The sequence below is a fragment of the Microcaecilia unicolor genome, chromosome 5, assembly GCF_901765095.1.
Source record: "Microcaecilia unicolor chromosome 5, aMicUni1.1, whole genome shotgun sequence".
Classification (NCBI taxonomy): Eukaryota; Metazoa; Chordata; class Amphibia; order Gymnophiona; family Siphonopidae; genus Microcaecilia; species Microcaecilia unicolor.
Genome location: NC_044035.1, coordinates 350,733,452 through 350,748,512, shown reverse-complemented (window position 1 = coordinate 350,748,512; position 15,061 = coordinate 350,733,452). Strand labels below are relative to the sequence as shown.

The window sequence follows — 15,061 nt, the reverse complement described above, 5'->3', positions numbered from 1 at the left end:
CTCTTGTACAAAAGATGTTCAAGCTCATTAGGATTCACACATTTATTTATTTAAGACATTTGTGGCTTGGTATTTCTGAAATTCAATGCAAGTTACATCCATCATTCATAATCACAAATAATATAATAATAATGAAAACAATCAGAAACATAAATCACTACCACTAAAAATGTAAATGAAAGCAAAGACTAACATCTAATAAAAAGTAAAAAAAAATATATATACAAAAGCAAATAAAAACAAGGTAAACATTAAGTCCTCTAAGATACCTCCGAAAACTGTAGCAGTCACCTACGTGACACCAACAATCTTGAAATTATTTCCGGAATTCAATAGGCAGTAGGGAATGTTTGCTGAAACAGAAATGATTTAAACCATTTCCAAAATTCATTCATGTTAATCATTAAGGAGTCCTTTTACCAAGCTATTCATAAAAGTGGACAGTGCTGGCGTCAGCATGTGGGTTTTCGTTGCGCTGCAGCCACTTTGCCATATTTAGGAGACGTAAAGGGCTCCCGTGCTAAGCTTAGATCAGTTCCTTATCTCTTGCTTAACTATACAAAGAACTTGCCTTGAGTTTAGCTAACCATCAAATTATCCCAACTGACTCTGTACCACCCATCTTGTTCCCATCATATATCTGTTCTTGGTCCCTCAGCTATATGGTAAGCTGTATTGTAGAAAATCTTTAGCATCATATCTAAGTTAGTTGAATGTTCTAATGCTTATTAGGTGTATCATTAGTATTATGCTAACATCTCTGGTATTTGAATTCCAGTGCTGTTAAATGTGTACATTTTTGATACTGTTTCATGGTAGTTCTATTATTAGGTTTCAATTTACTGTTTTGAAGTTTACCTCATATATTGTATTTATGTTTATTCTTATTTTACTATTGTTATGCTGTTAACAAAATTGTAAGTTTTATGTTAAACTGTACCTGCTGTGCATCGCCTTGTGTGAATCTCTTCATAAAGGCGGTTAATCAATCCCAATAAATAAATAGGTAAAATATTTTACAGTGTGAAATTAGCACACGCTAAGCGGCATAGGCGGTCGGTGGCCCAACTGTTTGGGGAGGCTAAAGGGGGTGGGGTTGGGGTGGGGTTGGGGGGCGGAGCTTAAACCCATAATTGTCACCCAGCATCAAGCACCCCTTCCTCCCACCCACCTAGCACCAGGGACCCCTCCCACCCAGCATCAGGCAGGCAGGCAGGTACCCCTCCCTCCCACCCACCCGCCCAGCATCAAGCGCCAGGCACCCCACCCAGCATCAGGCCTGCCTGCCTGCCTGCCTGCCTTCCTTCCTTCCTCCTTCCCACCCACCCAGCATCAGGCCTTCCTCCTTCCCTCCCTCCCACTGAGCACCAGGTCCAGTTCCCGCCCCCCCTCCAAAATTTAAAACTTGATACCTGCTCGGGGTTAAGGGAAGGCGGCGTCGGCAGCGACACGGCACGTCAGCACCAGTGAAACGCGTGCTGGCTCGGCGCGCCTTCAGCTTCCCTTCGTTCTGTCTCTCAAACACTGGTCCCGCCCTTGAGGCAGGTGGCTAAGGTCACAACTGGGCTGGGGAGACTTAGCCTCCCCAAGCCTCTTATGCGGGGCGCCTATGCTAAGCGGAAAACTACCAAGGGGACACCTCAGCGAGCGCATCCCTCGGTAGTGCCCTTTCATGTCATTGTCTTAAATAAAAACAAGTTGGTTTCCTTCTGGTTCAGTTTGGAACATGTTTTTTTGTAACTGTTTAAGAACTGTTTGTTTTTGGTTTGATAGTCAGAAAAGCAGCTCGCGTTGCATGTTATTTTGTCTTTCTCTTGCTTTGCTAGGAGAATTTGTGTCCGTTACGGGGCCTGGAACCCAATTCAGAGGTTCAGACCTTTGAAATTCTCCTCAGTGACCGAGTCAGGCAGCAGTATGACAGGATCCGTGCACCGCTGCAAGAGGTAACGTGTTCGGACACCTGTGGGAAGCCCTGGAGAAATGAAAGGGTTCTTTCTTTCTTTTCGAAGCCCCAAAAAAGCTTACAACAGGAAGTAAGACGGCAGCCCGCATCGACCGATCCGCTACTTCAAGAAGCAGACTGGAAGACGCAGGCTGCCTTTGGAAGCATCACAGCGGAAATCCCACCGCAGACACAAAATGCTTCAAGAAATTGCTTTGTGGTCTGTGCATTAATGCAGAGCTAAAAAAAAAAAAGAAAGAAAGAACTGGCTTGTTTTTAAATTGCATACTCCCTGTGGTTTCACAGTGGAAAAGTGATGTGACCTGAACTGAATTCAAGTGAAAATTGTGTAGTTATAATAAACAGGAAATGTAGTATCCTTTGCAAAACTGCGCTCCCCAGATTCACAGCCTACTGATAGATTTTCTCTCCTTCTATTTACAGATACCCAAAAGGCAAAAATCCAGGCTGGAAGATGACCCCCTGCTGGATCAGAGAATAAAGACCTATCACACCTTCAATCTCTTCCTTGCAGCTTTCATAGAACATGTGAGCAAGCTCTGGGGAAGGGTTTTATGCAGTGGCGTTCCTAGGCGGGCTGACACCCGGGGCGGATCGCCGATGCGCCCCGCCCCCCCCCCCCGGATGCAACGCGGACCCCCCCCCCGGCGAAAGGACACCCCCCGCGAAGGAACCCCCCCGGGTGCACGCCGCTGGGGGGGTGCCGCGCATGCCTGTCCTCCGTTCGTTCCATTCTTCTTCTCTGCCCCGGACCTGTTCTGGGGCAGAGAAGAAGCATGGAACGAACGGAGGACAGGCGCGCGCGGCACCCCCCCCCCCAGCGGCGTGCACCCGGGGCGGACCGCACCCACCGCCCCCCCCTAGGAACACCACTGGTTTTATGTGTGTGTGTGTGTTTATTTTTTATATGCATATAGTAACACAGTAAATGACGGCAGATAAAGACCTGTACAATCCATCCAGTCTGTTCAACAAGATAAACTCATTTTACATGGTATTTGATACTTTCTGTGTATACCCCAGTTTGATTTGTCCTTGCCATTCTCAGGGCACAGACTGTAGAAGTCTGCCCAGCACTGTTCAAGTTCTGAAGATTCTGGAATCCTAAAGAGTTACAAGATTCCAGAATCCCAATTAGTAGCAACATTCCATGTAGAACCTCAAAGAGTAACATAGTAAATGACGGCAGATAAAGACCTTATGGTCCATCCAGTCTGCCCAACAAGATAAGCTAATTTTACATGGTATGCGATACTTTATACCCAACTTTGATTTGTCCTTGCTATTCTCAGGGCACAGACCGTAGTAGTCTGCCCAGCACTGTTCTTGTACTAAAAGTTCTGAAGCTAACGTCGAAGCTCCTTAAAATGTACACTCCAGCCCATCCCCATCTATTCAGTCACGATCAGGACATAGACTGTAGAAGTCCGCCCAGCACTGGTTTTACTCTCCAATTACCGGCGTTGCCACCCAATCTCTGCTAAGATTCCTTAGATCCATTCCTTCTAAACAGGATTCCTTTGTGTTTATCCCACACATGTTTGAATTTCATTACTGTTTTCATCTCCACCACCTCCCGCGGGAGGGCTTTCCAAGTATCTACCACCTTTTCCATGAAAAAATACTTCCTGACATTACTCCTGAGTCTGCCCCCCTTCAACCTCATTCTCCTTGGGTATCTCTTGGGGACAATGTCTCCAGATGGGTGAGTTTTGTGCATAAGGTGACAACCATGAATCTCACTCCTAAACCAGGATATGTGGAATGTGAGCTCAATCTCTCAAAGTTATGCTAAGATTTACTGTAGTATTTGACAGAGCTTCTTTCTGTAGTTCATAACAGGGGCATAGCCAGACATCGGCGGGAGGGGGGCCAGAGCCCAAGGTGGGGGGGCACTGTTTAGCCACCTCCCCCGCCGCCGACCCCCCCCCCCCGCAAACCCAACCCCCCGCCGCCACTTTGGACCACCGCCACAACCGCAACCCCCCCCCCCCCCACATCAGATACCTTGTTTGCTGGCAGGGGCCCCCAATCCCCGCCAGCTGAAGAGTCTTCTTCAGCGCTGGTCGACTCCGGCGCCTTCGTTGTGGGATCATCTGTTTCTGACGCCTTACGTCCTGCACAGGGCTACATGCACGGTACAGGATGTCAGACTCAGAAACTGAACGAAGCCTTGCGCCGGAAGACGAGGACCTCGGCTGGCTGGGGTTGGGGTCCCCCACCAGCAAAGGTAGGCGACGGCGTGTTGGCGGCGGGAGGGGGGTCAAGAGGGTTGCCGGCAGGGGGGTCCAGGGCCAAATCTACGGGGGCCCAGGCCCCCGTGGCCCCACGTAGCTACGCCACTGCTACAGTCTATGCCTTGAAAATGGCATGGACAAATCAAGATCAAGTGTGCATATGTAATAGTGACTCCACCCTTGGAATGCCCCTCTCCAGCCCACCTGAAAAATGATCAGTCAGAGCTGATATTCTGTGTCACTGCTCAATTAAGTGCCTCTGAATATTGATGGCTGTCCTGCAGAATAAGATTTAAGCAGGCAGGAGTCTCCTCTGCCTACTTAAATCACTGAATATCAACTGGTAAATATTTAAGAATCCACACGGGACACCATCTCTGCTACGTCCTTGGCACTCCGCTCCCGTCTTGCCATCCTGTTACTGTTGAACTCGCTTGTCCCTTTGCTTCTCTTTCAGGTCTATAAAGATATGGATTACATCGTGAAAGACAAGCTTTTCTTGGAACAGATCATGGACATGGAATTTCAACAGCCAGTAGACAAGTCCATTTTTTATAACGGTAGGTGCCGACAGCTCCAAGGGCTTCAGTCCACAACGAGCTGGAGTTTTCTCAAGTTCTGAACCCAACTGCAAACTGGAATGTCGCAAGAGACAGATGTGCCATGCGCAACATTCCTCCACATGCTCTTGATGCACTCCTGCCCTGTCCACTTCCATGATGTCAGCAAGAGAAGTAATTTTGGCGCCCTCTGCTGCCACCCATAGCTAGCTGCAGCCCTGAACACAAACACCCACAGATGTTGTTGTTTTGAATTTGGGGCTATTCAATGCATACATCCAAAATATGAAACCCATGGTGACCCTGTGTTGGTTCATTGGCATGTTCATGCAATTACCTGAGCAGTCAAGGAGGTTCAGTGCAACTTCTTTTATTTCCAGATGATGGCGCCCTGTTTGGTCGCACCCTCTATTACAACAATGAGCTGGTCCTGCTTCTCTTCGACATTCTGCTCTTCTCAATCATTGATCTGGGCACTCAGAACTTCGTCCTGGCAGGAATTATTACTTATATAATCCAAAAGGTAAAGTTCAGACTAAGGAGGCTAGGGCTATTCAGCTTGGAGAAGAGACGGCTGAGGGGAGACATAATAGAGGTATATAAAATAATGAGTGGCGTGGAACAGGTGGATGTGAAGCGTCTGTTCACGCTTTCCAAAAATACTAGGACTAGGGGGCATGCGATGAAACTACAGTGTAGTAAATTTAAAACAAATCGGAGAAAATGTTTCTTCACCCAACGCGTAATTAAACTCTGGAATTCGTTGCCGGAGAATGTGGTGAAGGCGGTTAGCTTGGCAGAGTTTAAAAAGGGGTTAGACGGTTTCCTAAAGGACAAGTCCATAAACCGCTACTAAACGGACTTGGAAAAATCCAAAATCCCAGGAATAACATGTATAGAATGTTTGTACTTTTGGGAAGCTTGCCAGGTGCCCTTGGCCTGGATTGGCCGCTGTCGTGGACAAGATGCTGGGCTCGATGGACCCTTGGTCTTTTCCCAGTATGGCATTACTTATGTACTTATGCACATGCCTTGCCCCTCACCCTGAGTGCATATACATCAACTTAGAGGTTGTACTGATGACAGATCATCTCTTCATGTTTTGATTGACTACATGAGGTGGAAGTTCTGTTGGAATGGCAGATGAGAGAGCAGCATCTAGCCTGTACTTAACCGATTAATATAGCAGTGATTTTTTATTTATTTATTTATTGCATTTGTACCCCACATTATCCCACCTTTTTGCAGGCTCAATGTGGCTTACAGAGTGTTATTATGATATAGTCATTACATGATCTTAAATACAGTCGATAATAAGCTGAAGGTAGATGAGGATTTAGATGGAAAGGTGTTAGGTAAGGTCGAGTGAGAAGTGTTTTTTGAAGCACTTGGGTGGTATAAGGAGTGATTTGTTTCGTTAAGGATGTCTTTTGTAGGCCTTGTTGAAGAGATGTGTCTTCAAAGATTTGCGAAAGCTGGTTAAGTTGTCCATGGTTTTTAGGGCCATGGGTAGTGCGTTCCATATCTGTGTGCTCTTGTACGCAAAGGTAGTTGCGTATGCCTGTTTGTATTTAATTCCTTTACAGCTGGGGAAGTTCAAATGGAGGAATTTGCGGGCTAATCTTTTGGCGTTTCTGGGTGGTAGGTCCACTAAGTTTAACATGTAGAGTGGGGCATCTGCGTGAATGATTTTGTGTACGGTCGTGCAGATCTTGAACTCAATTCGTTCCTTGAGTGGGAGCCAGTGCAGTTTCTCTCTTAGGGGCTTCGCACTTTCGTATTTGGTTTTTCCAAAAATGAGTCAGGCTGCGGTGTTCTGCGCTGTTTGGAGTTTTTTAATGGTATTTTCTTTACAACCTGCGTACAGGGCGTTGCAGTAGTCCAGGTGACTTATCACTAGTGACTGTACTAGGGTGCGGAAGATATTTCTTGGGAAAAAAGGTTTTATTCTTTTGAGTTTCCACATCGAGTAGAACATTTTTTTCATTGTATTCTTCACGTGGGTATCAAGTGTGAGGTTTCGATCAATAGTGACTCCAAGAATTTTCAGGTTTTCTGAAATGGGAAGTGTGCAGTATGGTGTGGTTATGGTGGGGTAGTTGTTTGTATTATATTGGGAAGTGAGAACTAGACATTGATTTTTTTCTGCGTTAAGTTTTAACTGGAATGAGTCCGCCCAGGAGTGCATGATTTTGGAGGCTCTGGTTGATCTCGTTGGTTATTTCGTTTAAATCACTTTTGAACGGGATGTGGATCGTGATATCATCAGCATATGTGTAGGGGTTACGGTTTTGATTGGCTAGGAGTTTGGCTAGTGGTATCATCATTAGGTTTGAATGAAAGAAGTACTTTGTGTGTATAACCACATCCCACAACTGTATTCATAGCTGTTCCTCTCTTCAAATGCACGTTTCCTATGGCCTGGTACTACTTAGTAGATTTTCTGTGACTTTAAAGCCAGATTCTGAGAGAGTTGCCAGATACTGCCTTGACTGTAGAGTTGTGGCCTGCCGAGTTAATCATCTCGAACACATGGAAATAAGGTTAGCAAGCAAGACACGTAGATGATACCTTTTATTAGACTAAAAAGTGTATCTAGGAAGCATTTGAGAGTTATTCTGTTAACGCAGTTACACTGGGTTCAAATAGTACAAACTCATCTAGGTTTTTGGGTTATCTGCATATGTTATTACAACTCGGTGAAAGTGGTCGACAGTATAGACAGGTGACATTTATTTATTTTATTTATTTCAACATTTTATTCCAGCTGCAACCTAAGCAAACATAATAACATTACATAAAAGCATAGTAAAATAAAAAGAATCTTAAAATTTTTTTTTCAAAAGTGAGTATTTATTTTATTTAAAAAAAAAGAAAAGAAACCTACTTATCTACAAATCTAGGCAGGAAACCGATAATAAATAACGCATTAATTGCTTTACAGGGTCTGGAAATACTGCGCCAAGTAATTGGAAGGAAAAACCTGTCTGCAGAGACAATGGTGGAAGAGCAGTTTCTTATCTAAGAATGAACATTCCTGACATGGAACAGGACAGGAGCGGAATGCAACACGACAGGGCAGTTTCAAGTGACGACGTGAAGTAATGGAAGATAAAACCAGGCCTTCAACTATGAGAGTTACAGTCTTTAATTCGGGGTTTGATTACTCATAAAAGCTTTTTGCATAGACACAGACTGGCACAAAATCCTCTCTGAAGAAATAATCCAAGTCCAAACACAACCATAAGCCAAGAAATATACCCAAACCTTTTCCTAAGGAGTACATGGAAGACACAGTTTGAATTTTGAAAAACTGCATCCATGCTGAATGAATGAGTAGGAAAGAAACAATGCTGGTATCCTAAAATGCTGCAGTCACAGAAATACAAAGGGTCCCTTTAACTGTGATTATGGAACAAAAATAAAATGGTGAGCCCTCCAGGGACAGGGAAATACCTAGTGCACCTGGAAGTAACCTCACCTTGTGTTATTAATGAAAAAGGAATTTTCAATAGTTCACCATTATGGGAAAATCCAAAATGTAAACAAAGCTTTGAGGGGGAAGGGCAATAAAATCACAAATCCATTGGAAGTTTAGGAACAATTGCATATCAAATTAGACCTCACACTTAATAAAACGGAGCTGTGGAACGGCATTCTCGATATGATGTCTGACTTTGGACATTTTGCTTACAATGACCAAGACTCTGAATAGCAAATGTTAACCATTTTCGAAACAGTAAAACATTTATCTTTTTTTTTTTTTTTAAAATAAGCCACTTGCTAGATGTTTTTGAGTTCTGTGCATTTATCTTTTTGGTCCATTTTCGAATTAAAAAAACGTCCAAATTAAAAATGCACAAAATCAAGCCCTTGGGATGTAGGAGGAGCCAGCATTCTTAGTAGACTGGCCTCACAGACATCCTAGCAGAGCTGTGGGGCACCCTAGGGGGGCATTGCACTGAACTTTATGCTAAAGCTCCCACAGGTCCACGGAGAGGGGAAGGGCACGATTCCCCAGGCCCAGCCTTGGAGGGGCATGGCTGACCCAGTGGCATTGGGGGGGGGGGGGGGGGGGGCTAGGCTTGGATCCTGCCAACTGCAGTATCTTGAGTGGCTGGTGAAGATGCCCAAGCCCTGCCAGCCATAGCACTCCGAAGCCTGAACCTTCCCTGGTGTAAGGAAGCCGGCAGCATGCTTTCTAGCAGCTGACACCACCACGCCACGCCGCCACATATGCTTAATTCGTGCACAAGAACTGAGCACGTGCGAGGAGTACCAGCATCGGTGGCTAGAAAACATGCTGCAGAGCTATTTGGCATCCACACCAGCAAACGTAACATTTTTAACGGGGGGAGGGGAGGATGTAATGGAGTCAGGGAGAGAGAGCAGAAAGGAATAGGTGGCCCTAGTCCCCCCCTCCCCATGGGCTGCTGGCTATACCCCTGGGATGGTTTCCTGACTGATGGTGCGGTGGGGTGGGGCCCCCTAATACTGTTTACCCTGGGCCTGCTTTTGTTTCTCAGTGGCCCTGAGCTCCCAGGTACACATCTCACCGTTACTCCCTCATATTGTATAGTAAGCTCTCCAAAACCAACCGTACCCAACTGTACACCACGACAATACCCCTTATGGCTACAAGTGTCACCTACATGTGAGTACAGTAGGTTTCTGATGGGTTTTGGAGGGCTCACACTTTCCACCACAAGTGTAACAGTTAGAATAGATTATGGGCCTGGGTCCCCTTCTCCACAGTTCACTGCACCGACCACTAGGCTACTCCATGGACTTGCTATAACATCTGAGGCTGTCAGAGAGGCTGGTATGTACTGTTTTTTACATTATTGGGTGGTGGGAGGGGGTCAGGAACCACTGGAGGAGTAAGGGAGGTCACTCCTTTCTTCCACCAGTGGTCATTTAGGGCATTTTTCTGGGACTTAGTCATTATTAAAACAGGTCTAGCTCAAAACATCTTAGTTTTAGTCCTGGATGTTTTTGTTTTGTTCCATTATGGCTGAAAAATGTCTAGGTCTTAGGAATACCCAAATCCTGCCCTTAGCACACTCCTAACACGTCCTCTTGAGATTTGGACACACTGCAGATAAGTTGCGTAGACAAACGTCTGGAAAATGGGTTTCAAAAATACCGATTTGCACGTTTTGGTGAGAAAAACGGCCCAACGTAGCTTTATGTCACTTTTTAGATGTTTTTCTCTTTAAAAAATGAACCCTAAAGTGTCATATGGCTTATTTGGATTTGTATTAGTGCTGCTTAATCTCTTTGTATTTCATTCCTCTCTGATCACTTAATTTACTTATCATTTTATACGTATGTTGTCTGTATTTTTTTAAATAAAAAATGTATATTAATAGAAATCTACTTATCAGAAGTCTTGCATCAATTTCAGAGCTGCCAAGGGGTCCCAATTTTTGAGAGGAAGATTAGTACATGCCCCAGCCCCACCCCACTCTGCCTTGGCTCCACCCACTACATGGCTCCGCCCCCTCAGCACACCTCAATCCCACGGCCATTTCAGAAAATATTTCAGAGGCCAAAACCCCCTGCCTCAGGTCAGATCAGTATAATGCTGTTATGTTATCCTCTCCTGACCCGAGGAAGGAAGGATGGTCTCTGAAGGCTAATCAAAAATGTTTTATAATCAGTGAAGGTATCCCCTTATTTTCTATTTTGTGTTTTATTTGCATTTATTAACCTTTATTAACACAGCTACCACATTACTTTATCCTAAATTAAAAATAAAATTATTTTCTGTACCTTTGTTGTCTAGCCATTTATTTTTTCTAATTGTGTTGGTCCCAGTCTCTTGATTCTGCTTTCCTTTGTCTTCTCTCAACTCTCTTGCCAGGGTTTCCTGTGCATTTGTCATTTTTCTCTCCTTTTTCTTTGTTTTCTTAAATTTATTTTTCTGCCTCTATCTCTGTCCAGATTTAATTCATTCTTACTATCCATTCTTTAATTTCCCTCTTTTTATTTCCATCTACCTATGGCTTTTCATCCTTTCCTCACTTTTGTTCTCCCCATGCCCCTTCCTCTTATTCTCCAGTCTTTTACTAACTCTATCCTTTCCATCCAGCATCTCCCCTCTTTTTCTCCCCATCCTTCCAGTGTCTCCCTCCTTTCTCTCTGCATCCTTCAATCCAGCATCTCCTCTTTCTCTCCCTATCCTTCCATTCAGCGTCTCCTCTTTCTCTCCTACCCTTCCATCCAGTGTCATCCCTCTCTCTCCTCATCCTTCCACTCATCTACCCTCTCCCAATCTCTCCATCCATTGTCTCCCTCTATCTCTCCTTCCTTCTAGCCAGTTCTCTCTCTACCCTTTTCCATTCAGCATCTCTCTCTCACCATCCTTCCAGTGTCTTTCCTCTTTCTTTCTTTCTTTCTTGCTCTCCCTACCCTTCTATCCAGCATCTTCCCTCTTTCTTCCCCCTCCTTCCTGCAATTTCAGTCTCTATCCCTCCTTTCATCCACCATTTCTCCGTCTGACTCAGCTAGGGTCTCCCCCAGTTTCTCCCCATGCTTCTCTCCAGCAGCTTCTCTCTCTCCTACCCTTTTTCATTTCCCCATCTTTCCACTCATCTCTCTCTCTCTCCTCTGTACCACTCTTCCATCCAGTGTCCCCACTCTTCTTTCTTTTTCTTCCCTCTGCTCTCTCCATTATCACCTCCTGCCTCCTCCATGCCCTTGCCCCTTCCCCTACTCTTTCCACCCAGTACACCGTGTTTCCGTCCTCTGTCCCCGCTGACGTCAATTTCCTGTTCAGGGGCAGAGGATCGACAGAGCCGACAGCAAATGCCTGAAGGCTGCTGCGGCCCCGCGTTTGTTTTTCTTCTTTTGCTGCGGCTGTTCATGAGAGAAGCCGCGGCGACACTGGATCTCAGCTGGAGACTTTCTCACTTTGGTGGGCGTGCAGGGGATAACCCGCTGAATGCGAGGGAGACTTGGCAGGTCTGCAATTTCCAGCATTTACTGATCTTCAGTCTAGCCAACCCAAAGCTTAATGAACTAATGTGCGACCCTTTGGCCTGAAAGCAGTAAGGGATCAATAGTCAAAACAATTTAACTAGCCAGAAGAGGCTCCTGGTCAGTTAAATTGCTTGTGCAGTGCTCTGCTGCCATTTGCATGGAGGCAGTATGCATGCCATTTATGTATATATTGGACATTGCTTATAGCAGTTTAGTTCCTGTGTCTTTAAATAGGATAGGACTACAAATATTTGTCATTAATTCTCTGTAATAGGCTCTTCCTGAGCACATGTCCCAGTTCCCTTTGTCTTATGGGACTCTTTGTATTGGCTAGCTTGATCCTCTAAGCTTGGTGGGAGTTAGCTCCCCCCCCCCCCCCCCCCTTCTCTTCTTCCAGCAGGGGAAATCTGTCTGCAGTAAGGAGGTTAGATTGAGAACAAGAAATGGACTGAGCCGATCTAGTCCATCATGTGGGCTGAAGCCAGTAGGCGAAGCTTGCCACCACCAGTTCACCCAAAACAATAGGAAACGATTATTAGAAATAACGGACTGCCTATGCATGGTCCATCTGTAAAAAAATCTAAAGCTGTTCCAGTTGGATAAGCAGTGCCTTAAAAGGTGGATGATAAAATATTTTTTAAACTTAGTTGACAGATTTTATTTATGTAAAATAAAATTGAATATCACTAAAACAGCTTAAAAATTATTGTAGCTGGTAATAAACTCTGTATTTTGTGCTCATTTTTCTACACTGTTCTACAGAATACAGTAATACATGGCCAAATTTAAGTGAGGATATCCTATTTACTGATAGGTTCATCTTAACTGTCATCATAAACTGCATTGGGAAGCCTGGTGTTACAAATATGGAATATATTGTAATTAAATGGAAGTAAAATTCTCCTTTCATTGGGACACATGGAGGGGCATAATCGACCAGAAACGCCTATCTCCATGGGCGTTAATCTCCGAGAACGGGTCCGTGAAGGGGCGGAGTGAACCGTATTTTTAAAAAAAAATAGACGCCCATGTTTTATTCGCCAAGGTGTGAGCTGGGCGTTTTTGCTTTTCAGTGATAATGGAAAATGAAATCGCCCAGCTCAAAAATGAATAAATGCAAGGCATTTGTTCGTGGGAGGGGCCAGGATTCATAGTGCACTGGTCCCCCTCACATGCCAGGACACCAACCGGGCACCCTAGGGGGCACTTTTACAAAAACAAAAAAAAAGGTAAAAGAGCTCCCAGGTGCATAGCACCCTTCCCTTGGGTGTTGAGCCCCCCAAATCCCCCTCAAAACCCACTGCCCACAAGTATACAGCATTACTATAGCCCTAAGAGGTGAAGGGGGGCACCTACATGTGGGTACAGTGGGTTTGGGGGGGTTGGACGACTAGTAGCATTAAGCAGCACAATTGTAACAGGTAGGGGGGGGATGGGCCTGGGTCCACCTGCCTGACGTCCACTGCACCCCCTAACAACTGCTCCAGGGACCTGCATACTGCTGCTTGGGAGGAGGATATGACATTTGAGGGTGAAAGTAAAAAGTTGTGAAACATCATTTGTTGTGGTGGGAGGGGGTTAGTGACCACTGGGGGAGTCAGGGGAGGTCATCCCCGACTCCCTCTGGGGGTCATCTGGTCATTTAGGGCACTTTTTGGGGCCTTATTCGTCAAAAAACAGGGTCCAGGAAAAGTGCCCTAAATTCTAGCTACAAACGCATCCATTATCGGCGAAGGGCGCCCATCTCTGTTCGGGTGATAACCACGCCCCAGTTCCGCCTTCACCATGCCTCCGACACTCCCCCGTCAACTTTGTCCGCATCCGCGACGGAGTGCAGTTGAAAGCGTCCAAAGTTCGGCTTTCGATTATGCCGCTTTATTTGTTTTTGTGAGAAGAACGCCCATCTCCCGATTTAGGTCGGAACTTGGGCGTTATTCTCGTTCGATTATAAGCTGGATGGAATCACATCTTTACCTCATCTGTTTTGTAGAAGATTACATTTTAGATACACAAATGGATTATTCTGTTTTGAGCATGTTTCAGGGACAAGTGGTTTTATAAATCAGAATAGAAATAAATATGTTGTTTCATGGAGATCTCTCATTTGTTTAAATGTAACTAAATGGGCTACAATCCCCTAATGCAGTCCATTGGTTTTCTTACATTTTGTTCTTGTGCTGATTTATACTGTGCCAAAACTGAAATCTCTTCTTTCTGGTCAATAATAAAAGGAGTTCATTGTGAACACTATCCAGTTGTTTTGTGGCTGTACATGAGGAATTGTGATATTAAATAAATAAGTGTATGTTCGTGTTCCTAGTCATGCATCCAAAGATTATACAGAGGTGTATTTTCAAAGCACTTAGACTTACAAAGTTCTATACGTTTTGTAAGCCTAAAGTGCTTTGAAAATGTGCCCCATAATCCTTTCAAGAAAGCCAGTTAATTATTTAACTTATTAGTGGAACTTAACCACAGAGGCATGGTATGGTCGCATTTTCAATATGGTAAATGGTGCTTTTGAATGGAGAGTACGTTTCTGACGTCAAGGTGGCAGACCATTTGGCATCTAGTGATCATCGTATGGTATGGTTCAATATTAAAACAGAAGAGAGGGCTCACTTGAGATTGAAGGTCCTGGATTTCAAAGGAACTAACTTTGCCGAGATGGGGGAATTTCTCAAGGAACAGGTAGTGTGATGGGAACAGCTGAAGGATGTAGAACAGCAATGGACAAGACTGAAAGGAGCTATATTAAAGGTGACTAACCTTTATGTTAGAAAAGTACATAAAAGTAAGAGGAAAAGAAGGCCTCTCTGGTACTCGAATGTAGTAGCTGAAAAGATAAGGGAAAGGAGGTTAGCCTTTGCACGTTATAAGATGACTCAGAAAGATGAAGACAGGAGAGAATACCTAAATAAGCGAAGAGAAGCTGGAAAAGCTATCAGGAAAGCAAAGTGGCAAATGGAGGAAAAGATATCTAATACGGTAAAATTGGGGGACAAGACCTTTTTCAGGTATGTAAGTGACAAGTGCCATAATAGCATTGTGAGGCTCAAAGCTGAGGGAGAGATATATGTGGAAGATGATAAGGACAAAGCTGAACTGCTTAACAATTATTTTAGCTCTGTGTCACGAATGAAAAACCGGGGGAAGGGCTGCAGAATGCAAAGGCTAAAGGGGATGGAGGTATGGCAGACCAAGTCCCATTTACAGAGGACTGTGTTCGTGAGGGGCTTGTCAAACTAAAAGTAGACAGAGCGATGGGGCCTGATGGGATACACCCGAGGGTGCTTAAGGAACTCGGAGAAGTTCTG

General features: G+C 44.7%; 1 protein-coding gene across 1 annotated transcript in view; it reads left to right on the top strand.

Annotated features, from left to right (window-relative positions):
- The window catches only part of LOC115470927 (meckelin-like), an 83,597-nt gene extending 75,369 nt beyond the window's left edge, over positions 1–8,228 (top strand). Inside the window, exons 24-28 of the mRNA XM_030204554.1 lie at positions 1,827–1,943; positions 2,387–2,491; positions 4,658–4,760; positions 5,141–5,283; positions 7,705–8,228. Coding sequence (XP_030060414.1) covers positions 1,827–1,943; positions 2,387–2,491; positions 4,658–4,760; positions 5,141–5,283; positions 7,705–7,785 — 549 coding nt within the window. The 3' untranslated portion in view covers positions 7,786–8,228. The remainder of the gene's footprint in view (positions 1–1,826; positions 1,944–2,386; positions 2,492–4,657; positions 4,761–5,140; positions 5,284–7,704) is intronic.
- The last annotated feature ends 6,833 nt before the right edge of the window (positions 8,229–15,061 follow it).